We start from the raw sequence: 13,402 nt of genomic DNA, 5'->3' as shown, positions 1-13,402 counted from the left end.
CACAAGCCCCGCCCTAGCGGACGCTGATTGGATGACGGGATGTTGTTTTCGTAAGACGATTAGCTAAGCGCTGTGTCAATCCAAGTCCGCCTTCTTATTTAGCTCGACAGGTCCAGAAGACAGCGGGGAATTCTGCTCTGGAGCTCCAGCAGCTGGCTCAAGAAAGGGCGGGGGGAGAAAAAAAAAAAATATATATATAAAATAAATAAAATAAAAGAAGAGACAATGCCTTAAGGAACAAAAAGTTCAAACTAAAACAAGCTCGGAAACATTTTAAGAAGCGCACAAGATGAGACACGCGTCGGCAGATAACGAGCCGGTGAAAAACTCTTCTCTGATAATGACAGGCTTGTTTAAAATTTGCACACACTGCGAACGGCTTAGTAAAAAGGTAAGAAATATCACCCGAACGCATGTCAGGTTTTTTTTTGTCCTGTTTTTGTTGCACTGTATTGTCGCGTGCTGTTTTTCTCTGCAGTGCAGCGCTTGTCTTTTCACTGCCTTGTTTACGCGCGCGCTTGATTTTCTGGACTTTTTTCTTTCTTTCTTTCTCTTCTTTACTGCAAATCGTTTAAAAAGAACTTTGGTCAACTTCATGAGAAGTGTCATTCTATTTAAATATTTCTTGTGTAGAGTTCATAAATAAGGAAATGAAATGAGCTCCGCAGTGAAGTCATTCATTCAGTCAGACAGAATAGTGCTGTAACACTAAAGGGAAAATTTTTTTTTTTTTTTGGACTCACTAGCCTGAGGATATGTTTCACATTGCTTGCTGATACATGATATGACCTAACCTTTTGAACCTTTTTTTGTTCATTACCAAAGCGTCATGAAGATCTCTTTAATCCTGTGTGGGTTTTTCTTTCTTTCTATTGATTTGATTTATTTATTTAAAAAATAAAATGACTGTCCATTTTCCAGCCCCCATTTTCCAGAGTGTGCTTTTCATTTAGAATTGCGCTTCGTTGATTGGGGAAGTCTTCTTGTGAGGATTCTCACATGCTTGCAGAACTTCCACTATTCGTTGTTTTAATATATATATATATATATATATATATATATATATATATATATATATATATATATATATTTAGGATTCCTTTAAAAAAACAAAAAAGTAAGCACAATTTTCAAAACATCTTAATTGTTTCTTTTCGCAGTACATGGGAGTGCGAATCCCCAGGCCACTGGGAAACGGACCAAGCAGATTCATCCCGGAGAAAGAGGTACGGCCGGTTTGTTCCACCGATCATTCGCGAAACTAGTGTTTTCTCCATTTGACAATTGAATTGAATTCTGAAGACTGTTCTCGTGATCAACGATTTTTTCTGTCCCAGATCCTTCAAGTCAGCAAAGTGGACACCAGAACGCAGTCGATATTCGAGGACGCCTTTTCGCTTGGCCGACTCGATAACATCTGCCTGGTGATGGGCTTCCATCCTCAGTATCTGGACTGCTTCCTGAGAACGCAGCATTACCTGCTTCAGATGGACGGACCCTTGTCCCGCCACTACAGGCACTACATTGGCATAATGGTAAAGTGGACCATCAGAGATGGCTTCTTAATTCTTTCATCCCAAAGGTAATTGATGGAAGAAAAACAACCCAAAACATGTCTAATCACATTCTTGTGCTTGTTCTCTTGTGCCGTTTCAGGCTGCTGCCAGGCACCAGTGTTCGTACTTGGTCAATCTGCATGTGAACGACTTCCTGCAAGTTGGGGGGGACCCCAAGTGGCTGAACGGACTAGATGGAGCCCCGCAGAAGCTGCGAGCCCTGGGAGAACTCAACAAGATCCTGGCTCACCGGCCGTGGCTGCTCACGAAAACACACATCGAGGTATTACGCAACAGCAGTTAGATTTTGGTCAGTGTGGTTACCGCTGCACTGAAGGTCATTGTATGAGCTAATCATATTAAATCATGATCCTGAGTTGCATAAGGCCTGATTGGCTAACGTTCATTTTGATGACTTTTTTAAAAAAAAAATTTTTTTTTTTTTTTTTTTTTTTTATAGGATTTCCGATTATTCATGAATGAGAGAACTAAAATTGTAGGAAGTAGATGTTGTAATCATAACCATAAAACTTTAGGCTGTTTAGTGGCTTAGTATTTTATCCCATGCTGATATGCCTAGTATTCCCAAGTTAAAGAATTACTTGTCGATTTGAACAGAATCTCCTGAAGGCTGAGGAGCACAGTTGGTCTTTAGCCGAGCTGATCCATGCGGTCGTGCTGCTCACGCACTACCATTCTTTGGCCTCGTTCACCTTCGGCTGTGGGATCACGCCGGACATTCATGCCGAAGGCGGACACACTTTCAGACCCCCTTCGGTCAGTGGCTACTGCATGTGCGACATCGCCAACGGCAATGGTGCTCTGGACGACGTGGTGGGAAACCAGCTGGTAAGAGCTAGAAGATCTGGCCCGAGTCTCTTTGTTTAGCCGCTGTCACAGTAACAGTAACTCTGTCTGTCTTTAGCCTGTGTGTCAGTGTAAACACGGATCAATATCCCTGTACGTGTGTGTGTAAAGGAGATGGAGGTGTCAGGCGAGGTCGAAGTGCTGATGGAGAGGATGAAGCAGCTGCAGGAGTGCCGCGATGAAGAGGAGGCGAGTCAGGAAGAGATGGCCACACGCTTTGAGCGGGAGAAGACCGAGAGCATGCTCGTGACCACAGCAGGTAACGTTTATTAAACGAGCGCTCGTACGAGTGGGAAGGATTTCCTTGCTTCATGTAGACACTCATATTTATTTCTGGTTATCGCCGTTTAATTACTAGCATAAAAACTTGTCACAAAATAATGACATTTTGTGACTGGAAAAGTGCCTTCATGATGACACCAGGCTCTAATGAACGTGACACGTTTAAAAAAAAAAAAAAAAAAAAAAAAAAAAAAAAAAACAGTCAAGAACTTTACACGAAAGACGATGGAGTTTGATGACTCTTGCACTTGTGATTTGCCCACAGAAGACGAGGAGTGTGTGCCATCCAGGGATGTCTCCAGGCATTTCGAGGACCCCAGTTATGGCTACCAAGACTTCTCCAGGAGAGGAGAGCACGTGCCTACCTTCAGAGTGCAGGTAAATCAAGGAGGGACAAAATGTCACTGTCTTTCAGTCGGATTAGTAGTATTAGTTTAATGAGATGGAAGGTGGTCTGATCGTGATGCTCCCATGCGGTTGCCAGGACTACAGCTGGGAGGACCACGGCTTCTCCTTGGTGAACCGGCTGTACCCGGACGTCGGTCAGCTGCTCGACGAGAAATTCCAGATCGTCTACAATCTCACCTATAACACGATGGCCACGCACCAGGGTGTAGACACCTCCATGCTCCGCCGAGCCATCTGGAACTACATCCACTGCATGTTTGGGATCAGGTCAGTCTCCAGTAGTCACAGCATACTTGTTCAGGAGTATAATCTTTGTGCTTTTTAGGGCACGCTAACTTTTATTTTTCTCCTCAGGTATGATGATTATGATTATGGCGAGATCAATGAGTTGCTGGACTGCAGCTTTAAAGTCTACATCAAGACTATGGTGTGTAGCCCAGAGAAGACCACCAAGAGGATGTATGAGAGTTTCTGGAGGCAGTTCCAGCACTCTGAGAAGGTAAACACAACCGTGTGTGTGTGTGTGTGTGTGTGTGTGTCTTGTACACAGTTTTATCATCTTACTTTTTTTTTTCCTGAAATACTGTGTTTTTAACAGCCGTCCTCGTCTCTTGTCTCTTCCTGTCTTCCTAGGTCCATGTAAATTTGCTTCTTATGGAAGCGCGCATGCAGGCAGAACTGCTCTATGCTCTAAGAGCCATCACTCGCTATATGACATGAAGTGCTATTACCGTTGCTCTTTTGTAATTTCACCGTCGTCGTCATTGTTGTTCTCATGGGATACGTCAATAAAAGTTAAAACAACAAAAAAAAAAACATAAAAATTAAAGGAAAGATCCAGAAGTGGAGGATGACAGCGATCGTCTATGTGGTGGACGCCGGGGGGAAAAAAAAAATCTCTGGAGAGACTGTAAGTCGTCCGAACCCGCTTCCTGACTGGAGTGTGGTTGCTTGGCCTGCAGTGCCCAAGCCCACCAGCAGAGGGCGACTTTTTTTATTTGTGTTTTTTTTTGCAAACCCCTGTAATGGGATAGCCTGAAACTGCGAGCTTCTGGAGGCTAGCCCTTCATTTAGTGTTTTGCGAATGCATCTGGATGAAGATGCTCCTCAAATCATGTTTTTTTTTGTAGATGAAAGGAGAACCAATAACCACAACTCCAGTGTCGGTGCAAGCAGTGTGCACTACTATCATGCCTTTCTACTCTGTTTTTGTTTTGTTTTTCCGTATTGTTTTTATTGTAGTGCAGGTGACTGGAGAGAAGAGCGTTAGTGAAGACAAGTAAACGTGTGCCTAGTCGTACGCAGCACTGGAGCCCAAAGCAGAGGTGCTGTTAGTTAATGCTGCTTTTCTCAAACAGAGGTGTGAGCCTCGAAAAACACCCAAACCATTACCGATTTCATAAGCTAAACTTGTGGGATGTGCGAGGGAGTGAGGAATGAAAAGCGTGTGTGTGTGTGTGTGTGTGTGTGAGTGGTAGAGAGAGAGAGAGAGATGAAAAAGAAACAGCTGTCTGAGCCCTTGTTTTTAAGTTTACTGTAAGCTACCACTCTGTCTCTACTTACCAGTGTGTGTTTATATCTATATCTCGTATCATAGCCTTTTTCTTGGTATTTCAGGCATAAAAAATATCAAAGCACTTTGTTTCTGAAATATCAAGATGTAGCCGTTTTTCGGGTTAGTGACCATCTCTTCACTAAATTCACTTCGTGCCATCTCGAGTTGACAGCCTGAGTGATCGCTCGATCCATTTTGTTTTTTTTTATCCAAGGATAAAAAACAAACAAATCAGTCTTCCTGTTTGATGTGATGTGCTTCCTGTTGGTCTGAACCCTTTCCCCAACCCCACCCTTCACCTGTCTTCCCTTTTACCACATGGTCATCTTATCTCTCAGAAAGGAGGGGGAAAAAAAGCCCTCGTTTTGTTTGTGTTTAGTGTCGTCAGTATAATCTAAATCTAATAAAATACCTCCTGTTCTAGATCTCCTTCAGTATCTGAGTGCTCTTGGTGAGCAGGATCTTATCGTTTGTTAGATGGATTTGATGCTTCGAGCATGGTTCCCCAGATGATCACGATATAGACGCTGATGTTTTTCAAGAACTTCACGGAGTATACTTAAGCAGCTTTTTTTTTTTCTTCATTTCATTGTTGAGCACGTGTGTTTTTAAGGAGTATAGATTCTTTGTTTACTAAAATAAATAAATAAATCAAGTACTGCGTTCTGATTGTGGCTGGAATAGCTGGGTGTAGAAAAGAATGTTAAGAAAGAAAGAGGGATGGTACTTTTTTTTGAAGAAGAAGCAATGAGTTTTCTTGTCTTTTTTTCTTTTCTTTTTAAAAAAAAAAATCTTCAGAGACTGATGTCAGTTACTGACACTTTTTTTATAAGAAAATGTTTAACAGAAAAAAATAATAAAGAAAATAAACAATTTTAAGCTCTTTGTATTACCTGAATTTCAAGAAGTATTCTTTCTCTCTCTCTCTCTCTTTTTTTTTTTTGGTAATAAACAATCCCATGGAGATATCAGAGATAAATATCTCCAACACAACTCAGCTAGTAGAGAATGTGATTTTTGTTATGCAGTAAGAACACACACACACACACACACACACACACACACATAGAAATTGATTTGTCCTCCCCTAGAGAGGATCAGAGTAAATCAGCTTGTTGTGTTTGTATCTTTTCCCCACTCTGCATCGTTCTTCGTTACGAATGTTTTCATTGGGATTTCATAATAAATGCCTGCTATGCTTCGGGTTGTGTATTGAATTATTACTGACTTCGACTTCTCTTCGTGCGTGGGACAGCTCTGAGGTGTAACGTTGTTCTAGGTAATTGTACAGATGGTACCAGGAAAGTGTTATTTGTTCGGCTTAAAGGAATGTTGTAGACGGAGAGCCAGTGCCATTTTGTATCATTTTGCTGTAACGTGAGATCCTAACTCTGTCCTGTGTCCCTTCTGGTCTCTTTAATAAAGAGTTTGAGATCATTACCGTGGTCCTGGGTGTTCCTTATGAAATATTCTTGCATTATTTCTGTGGCCGTACACGGGGTCGGTCCGAAACCTCAAACTGATTCACTGTAGTCGCTGTTTCTCTCGGTACTGATTATTGAAAATGGCGTATCCTGGCGAATTCACTACATAAAAAATCAAAGTTAAAGTGCACTCCTTGCATATATATATATATTCCGGTATACCGTTATTTCTTGTACGGTCGCACTTCGGGGATCCTCGATCGGGAAGGCTCGCTGACGGGTTCCGGTATGTTTACGTATCTTTGCATGCGTTTCTTCAGCCTCTCGGCGACAGGTAAAAACTCCAGCTCCCAGCATGCCTCCTGGTAAGCCTTCATATCGTCACTTGAGGGCCACTGCAACGCCTTTGGGTCTGTAAATGGAAGAGACGGAAGTGATCATTCATGGCCCGTTGACTGGCACAACGACACACCCAACACCATGCTTCATCAAATTATGTTTATAGAACACTGAACAGATAATGAGTCTTTATTGGTCACATATACATTACAGCACAGTGAAATTCCTTTCTTCACATACCCCAGCATGTCAGGAAGCTGGGGTCAGACATGATACAGTGCCCCTGGAGCAGAAAGGGTTAAGGACCTTGCTCAAGGGCCCAACAGTGACCACAGCCTGGCAGTGCTGGTGCTTGAACCCCCAACCTTCCGATCAGTAACCCAGAGCCTTAACCGTCAAGCCACCAAGCCAGTCGCTCGGTCCCAAAACATGGACTGGATATCGGGATTTCATTCCATTCCAACGCTACTTCTGTGTTGATGATCTATCTACAACCAAGTCGTAACCGAAAACATTCTTTTACTTAGCAAAAACTGACATCGTAAGTTAGTTGATTTTGACGGTTTTGAAAGGTTTGAAGTTTTTTTTTTATGGGTCTCACTGGGTTTAATGACGTTTTTATTAACTGTGTGTATTTTTCACATGCATTTCCTGACTACACGCCAACAACCACCAGCAACCGTAACCTCGAAAGCTCTTTGGTTTTGCACACGGTGAGGACTGAAGATATTATATGTCGGATTCTCTTTCTTGAAGGGTGCCGATAAAATTCTGGCGTTTCTGGGCTCCACGGATTGGGAGTGAAACGACTTTATTTACAAAAACTGACATTTGTTGGGTTGGTTTTTTATTTTTCTTAGAAGCGCCACAAGGTTTCCTTTTGGGTACTGAGGTTAAGGTTAGGGTTAGGTTTAGTTCACATTATCTCAGTAGAAGTTTCTCGAAAGAATAGTAAGACAAATGTGTGTGTGGGTGGGTGTTTGTGTGCGCACCTGAGTAGAGAGAAAGTATTGTGCATAACTCTTGTGCATAGTCCTGCTCTCTGTCTTCAGTGCAGTTCCACAGCGTTTGGCACACCTGTGTAGCCAAAAGCCAGTCCTGAGGCCCGAAGTCCCGCAAACAATCGATCAACCTGCGCGAGAAAGGAGAAGGAGGAATAAAAGGAAACGAAAACAACGCAACAGAGATGTGGGGGATTTACGCAGCATTACAGGCGATCCCCTTCGCAAATATAACGGCTTACTTGGGTGTGGCTCCTTCCTCGTTTATTACGGTTCTGTTCTTGGGATCCACAGAGAGGTTCGTGAGGACTCCACATGCCGAGAAGCACATGTCGGGATTCTTGGAGTCCAGTAGCGCCACCACGAACTGGAGCACTGACGCGCAAAAGCACACGTTTAACTTTCACCACTCGGTGTCAAATCCTGTTACCGATTTATACCTACACCTTAAAACACACACACACCCACCCACCTTTGTTTGTGATGATAAACTGCTGTACTTCTTCGATCTGAGAGAGGTTACCGAACACACGTATAGCTTCCAAAACTGCATCCATATTTGTGCTTAATAACAGCTGAAGCAACACTGCACACAAACACAGTCAAGAAAGAATATGATGATGATGATGATTATTATTATTATTATTACATTTGATGTGAAAATGGTTGGATTTTCTGTTCTTACACTGGGAGACGTGTGCGTGCTGGACGCGGATGATGGAGCTCTCTCCTTGGTAGTAGGACAAGTTGTTGATAGCGGTTGAAGCGTTTACTACTAACTCGGTACTCTCCTCCACGGACCTGAGCTCTGAAACACAAGGGGGCGAAGGTAAGAAATGGAAGAAACGCTGATCAAAAACAAGAACGGTCCGTTTTCACAGTTTTAATGACGCTGCTGAAATGTTCCGCGCTGAAACAATCTCACCGAACAGGCTACACAGCTACAAGTCCAGGCTCTAGTCGTATCAAAACTGGACTACTGCAACACACTACTCTTGGGCCTCCTGGCCAGCTCCATCAAACCCCTTCAGATGATTCAAAATGCAGCAGCACGTCTCATCTTCAACCAGCCCAAAAGAACCCACGTCTTCATCTCCCTCCACTGGCTTCCTGTAGCCGCCCGTATCAAATTCAAGGCCTTGATGCTGAAGTACAAGACCTTGTCTGGAACAGCACCCTCCTACCTCAACACTTTCCTTGCAGCTTACGTTCCCTCTCGCAACCTGCGATCGATTAGCGACCGACGCTTAGTAGTACCTACTCAGCGTGGCTCAAGGTCCCTTTCCAGAACGTTCACACTAACTGACCGTCAGTGGTGGAATGAACTTCCAACCTCAATCCGGACAACAGAATCTGTCACTATCTTCAAAAAACAGCTAAAGACCCACCTCATCCATGAGCACTTAACTGACCCCTAAAATGCCAAACCCACATTACCCTAAAAAAAAAAAAATCTACTCTGTGCACTTTTCTTCTCTAGAACTCAATTAAAAGATCTCGTATGGTAGCACTTCTTGTAGTGTTCTCCGCTTGATATATCGCTTTGCTTGTGTTTCCTCATTTGTAAGTCGCTTTGGATAAAAGCGTGCGCTAAATGAATCAATGTAAATCTATACAATGCATACGGTGAATATTCGATTTATCTAACACGTCGCACGTCTTGGTTTTGTTCCGTTGCATGCCGAGCATCAAGCCCAAACTTCTCTCAGGTGGTTTAGAAACAGCTCATAAGTGTTTTTATTTTTTTTGTTCTGACTCACAATCCTGATATTAAGTGATAAAATGAATATTACAGCACTCGCGAGAGCAATATGCAGCATCCTGTTCGAATATAGACTTGTGGTTTGCATTGTCAATTTTGGTGTCACCGTGCAAGCGCGCGAGCCATTCAGGAGGCACGTATGCTGCCGAGAACATCTCTCACTCTCTGTTTGTCTCGGTTTCTTTTTTCCATCTGGTTTTAGATCTTTTTTTTTTTCTTTTTTTTTAGCGTCATAAAAACAGGAAGTTATTTTAATTTACCCAGACAAAGGCCAGATGTGTGAGAACTGTCTCTGTCACCACGAATGCTTACATTTTTTGCGACTGTGACTTAGTCTGTATCGTTCGAACTAACTATTTCTTCCTTTCAAAAGTGATGTGATGTTTCACTTGACAAAACAATACTGTTGTTCATAACACATAATCTCATGCATCAGGTGTTGTTGACCTGTTTCTTGAAATGTTATGATGTGATGTGATATGATCCCACAAGCCCCAATCCCCCCCCCCCCCCCCCCCCCCAACACACACACACACACACACAATATAAATTAATAAATTCAGTGCATTCTGCTCAGTTTCAGACTGAGATTTTAAATCACTAGAAAAAACTGATTTTTTTAAAGTGGAACTGCTGATAAACGCTATCTTTCTTTTTCTTAACAGGAAACAAACCACCTCTTCACCTCTCCCCAAGCTGTGCAAAATCTCCCATGCAGGACTGAAAGTGGCTTTCGGTTTGCACCTAAAAACCACATAACGTTTCTTTTCTGTGTCTCGGAAACATGCGAAGAATAGGAAGGTGTGTTTATCAAAACAGACTCGGGGAAATGACACCAGTACAGTTGGCCACTTCTGGTTATGTGCAGCACTGTGTGCTGGGAATTGTTGCTGGGAATCAGTGTGTCTGTGTGGCGGTACAGACAGGTGAAATGTTTACGGTTGCTGCATAAGTGCGTGCCTGTGCATTTTTTGGTTTTAAAAAAGTCTGTGTGTGTGTGTGTGTGTGAGAGAGAGAGAGAGAAATGATAACTGCTGATTAGACAATTGTCCTACTTGCTTTTAGAGCAGGAAATGTTAACTGCGTCTTCATCCTTCCATGCCAGCTCAAAAACTCCCACATAGGACCAGAAATGAAATTCGGTTTGTACCTAATAACCTCAAAAAAGTTCGGACTCCACCAATCCACAGTCAGACAGATTGTGTACAAATGGAGGAAATTCAAGACTATTGTTACCCTCTCCAGGAGTGGAGACCAACAAACATCACTCCAAGAGCAAGACGTGTAATAGTCCTCAAGGTCACAAAGGAACTCAGTGTAACTTCTAAGCAACGAAAGGCCGTTCTCACATTGGCTAATGTTAACATTCATGAGTCCATCATCAGGAGAACACTGAACAACAATGGTGTGCATGGCAGGGTTACAAGGAGAAAACTACTACTCATTTGCTGAAGATCAAGTGGAAAAGCCAGAAGGCTAATGGAAAAATGTTTTGTGGATGGATGAGACCAAAATAGACCTTTTTGGTTTAAATGAGAGGCATTATGTTTGGAGAAAGGAAAACACTGCATTCCAGCATAAGAACCTTATCCCATCTGTGAAACATGATGGTGGTAGTATCATGGTTTGGGCCTGTTTTGCTGCATCTGGACCAGGGCGACTTGCCATCATTGATGGAACAATGATTTCTGAATTATACCGGCGATTTCTAAAGGAAAACATCAGGACATCTGTCTGTGATCTGAATCTGAAGAGAAAGTGGGTCATGCAGCAGGACACGACCCTAAACACACAAGTCGTTCTACCAAAGAATGGTTCAAGAAGACTAAAGTTAATGTTTTGGAATGGCCAAGTCAAAGTCCTGACCTTAATCCAATAGAAATGTTGTGGAAGGACCTGAAGCAAGCAGTTCATGTGAGGAAACCCACCAACATCCCAGAGTTGAAGCTGTTCTGTACTGAGGAATGGGATTAAATTCCTCCAAGCCGATGTGCAGGACTGATCAACAGTTACCGCAAACATTTAGTTGCAGTTATTATTGAACAAGGGGGTTCTTTTTATGTACTTTTAGGACTTGTGGGCAAATCTGATGATGTTTTAGGTCATATTTATGCAGAAAGCACCACTGTATACAGTATGTTTGGGTGCATGCATGCATGTGTGCTTGTGTGTGTGTGTTTATTCTTGCTCACCCATCACTTTCAGTAGTAGCTGCACAAACAGGGTATTGGCTGCCAGTGCCGTGCCTACAGTGGGATGAATGGACAGGTTGGCCAACACTCGAATCAGCTTGATCAAGACGTCCTCATCTTCCTGCGTATAATTTTCAGAGTTTGGAGGATTCTTGGAGACTTGCAGGTAGCTCTGGAAAAGTTCTAAGAGAATGTCTATGGACCTTTCCTCCTCATACACTCTCTCTCTGGCATCATTGCTCCGAGCCGCCAGGTTTCCTAATGTGAATAGGAGACGTACCACCAATGCCTACAAACCATGCAGAGAAACAGTGTTTGTGTGTGTGTGTATGAATTTACAAGATGTCATGAATCCTAAATCCTAAATACATATATACACTATAACTAGTAGAATTCAGGGTGGATTCAGTTGCCTATAAACCATTTAACCTATAAACCATTTCTTCTTTACCCAGGAGACAGAGCTCATGTTATGCTCTCTGCAATAAGGAAGTCAAAAAGGGACAGTATGTTCCTACAGAAGGGCTGTGGGTGTGTGTTTATGTCTACGCAACACTGGATGCACATCTAAGGTTTTTTTTTTTTTAAGTTTTAACAAAACAGGAGGGAGAGAAGTTAAATGTTTTGTGAATAGAAACACACACACACACACACACACACATATTCGTGCATCTTCATTTAACACTGCTGCATTCAAAAGTGTGTGCGTGTGTGTATGAGAGAGAGAGAGAGTGAGAGAGAGAGAGACAGAGAGTATGTGGCTTTAGTGTACATATGTTTTGCCTGGACTCACCTGTTTCCTGCTGTGTTTGCACAACAGGGCTAAAAATAGCCTGTAGCAGCTCGAAGTCTCGGCTAGCGCATAGCAGCACTCAGCATATGAGGACAGTTTGCTGGAGATACACACACAAAAAACACACACACATGCACATGCGTTAACGTTTAACGTTAGATTGTGATTGGACTGAGAAAACAGTTCTGTGATGAGATCTCAGTGAGCTCAATGAAACAGACAGGAAGAACATCAGTGAAAGGAGTTTTGAGTGGTCAGTTCATGCGGTGTTGCAATCATCATGCAAAATATATATATATACACACATATATATATATGTATATATATATATATATATATATATATATATATATATATATATATATATATATATATATATATCGATGTTCACACAGGGACTCAAGAAAAGTTCTTATCTTTTCTGAGGGTCATTACAGAGTTTGTATGGAATATGAGGTGTCTCTCACCTAAATATCCTGGCTACGTTAAGGCAGATGTCTTCGTCTTCTTGCCGATGATCCATAACTGCGCACAACGTAGAGAAGACCTCGTCGGACAAAAAGGAAGAACGGGACTCGGACAGGTCGGCCATGTTTCGCAGCGCTCCTGTGACCTGCAATGGGGTCAAGAGGTCATCAAACATTTGCTTCAATGTGTATATAAAAACACTTCCCTTACTACCCTACACTACCGGTCAAACGTTTGGACACGCTTGACTGAAATGTTTCTCATGATCTGAAAAACGTTTTGATCTGAAGGTGTATGATTAAATGTGTGAAATCGGTGTTGTAGACAGAAATAGAATTGTGCCGACATATTCATTTCTTCCATTAGACTTGGAGTGAAATATTCTGAAAAGCAGCCATGAAGTGTCCGGTATAGGTGGGAACTCCTTTAATACTGTTTAAAAAGCATCTCAGGGGGATTCCTCAAGAAATCAGTCGAGAAAATGCCAAGAATACATTTCTGGAAATTCAAGGTAAAAAAAAAGGGTGTCTACTTTGACTTATTTGGAATTTATATAATATATAAATATAATTCCCATAGTTCCATTTGTGTTCGTTCAGAGTTTTGATGACTTTATCATTATTATTATTATTATTATTATAAAATGTGGAAAAAAAATCAAAAACGAGTGGTAGTCAGAAGATATAGTACCCTGATTAATCTTGTCCAGTAATAATCGTCTCTCTAACTCGCCTCATTTCCGCCTGGCAAACCGA

At 42.2% G+C, this 13,402-nt stretch overlaps 2 protein-coding genes across 5 annotated transcripts in view; one reads left to right on the top strand and one right to left on the bottom strand.

Moving 5' to 3' along the window:
* Positions 1-5,547, top strand: part of sesn1 (sestrin 1) — a 63,300-nt gene extending 57,753 nt beyond the window's left edge. The window contains exons 1-10 of one of the 3 annotated variants that reach the window (XM_017493009.3): positions 116-391; positions 1,161-1,226; positions 1,338-1,535; positions 1,657-1,839; positions 2,175-2,405; positions 2,535-2,682; positions 2,971-3,083; positions 3,190-3,380; positions 3,468-3,612; positions 3,747-5,547. In XM_017493009.3, the coding sequence (XP_017348498.1) occupies positions 290-391; positions 1,161-1,226; positions 1,338-1,535; positions 1,657-1,839; positions 2,175-2,405; positions 2,535-2,682; positions 2,971-3,083; positions 3,190-3,380; positions 3,468-3,612; positions 3,747-3,833 (1,464 nt within the window). In that variant the 5' untranslated portion in view covers positions 116-289 and the 3' untranslated portion in view covers positions 3,834-5,547. Of the gene's footprint in view, positions 1-115; positions 392-1,160; positions 1,227-1,337; positions 1,536-1,656; positions 1,840-2,174; positions 2,406-2,534; positions 2,683-2,970; positions 3,084-3,189; positions 3,381-3,467; positions 3,613-3,746 lie in introns of those variants that run through there. The other 2 variants (XM_053687647.1, XM_053687640.1) reach the window with 2 other exon arrangements.
* armc2 (armadillo repeat containing 2) overlaps positions 4,658-13,402 on the bottom strand; it is a 27,567-nt gene continuing 18,822 nt past the window's right edge. For both annotated transcript variants that reach the window (XM_053687634.1, XM_017492946.3), the window contains 8 exons: positions 12,647-12,792; positions 12,180-12,279; positions 11,387-11,675; positions 8,118-8,240; positions 7,905-8,018; positions 7,675-7,807; positions 7,424-7,563; positions 4,658-6,504 (listed from right to left, as the gene is read on the bottom strand). In XM_053687634.1, coding sequence (XP_053543609.1) covers positions 6,317-6,504; positions 7,424-7,563; positions 7,675-7,807; positions 7,905-8,018; positions 8,118-8,240; positions 11,387-11,675; positions 12,180-12,279; positions 12,647-12,792 — 1,233 coding nt within the window. In that variant the 3' untranslated portion in view covers positions 4,658-6,316. The remainder of the gene's footprint in view (positions 6,505-7,423; positions 7,564-7,674; positions 7,808-7,904; positions 8,019-8,117; positions 8,241-11,386; positions 11,676-12,179; positions 12,280-12,646; positions 12,793-13,402) is intronic.

This window comes from Ictalurus punctatus, chromosome 2 (genome assembly GCF_001660625.3).
Source record: "Ictalurus punctatus breed USDA103 chromosome 2, Coco_2.0, whole genome shotgun sequence".
NCBI lineage: Eukaryota > Metazoa > Chordata > Actinopteri > Siluriformes > Ictaluridae > Ictalurus > Ictalurus punctatus.
Note: the sequence above shows the minus strand (reverse complement) of the source record. Positions and strands in the feature narration are given on the sequence as shown.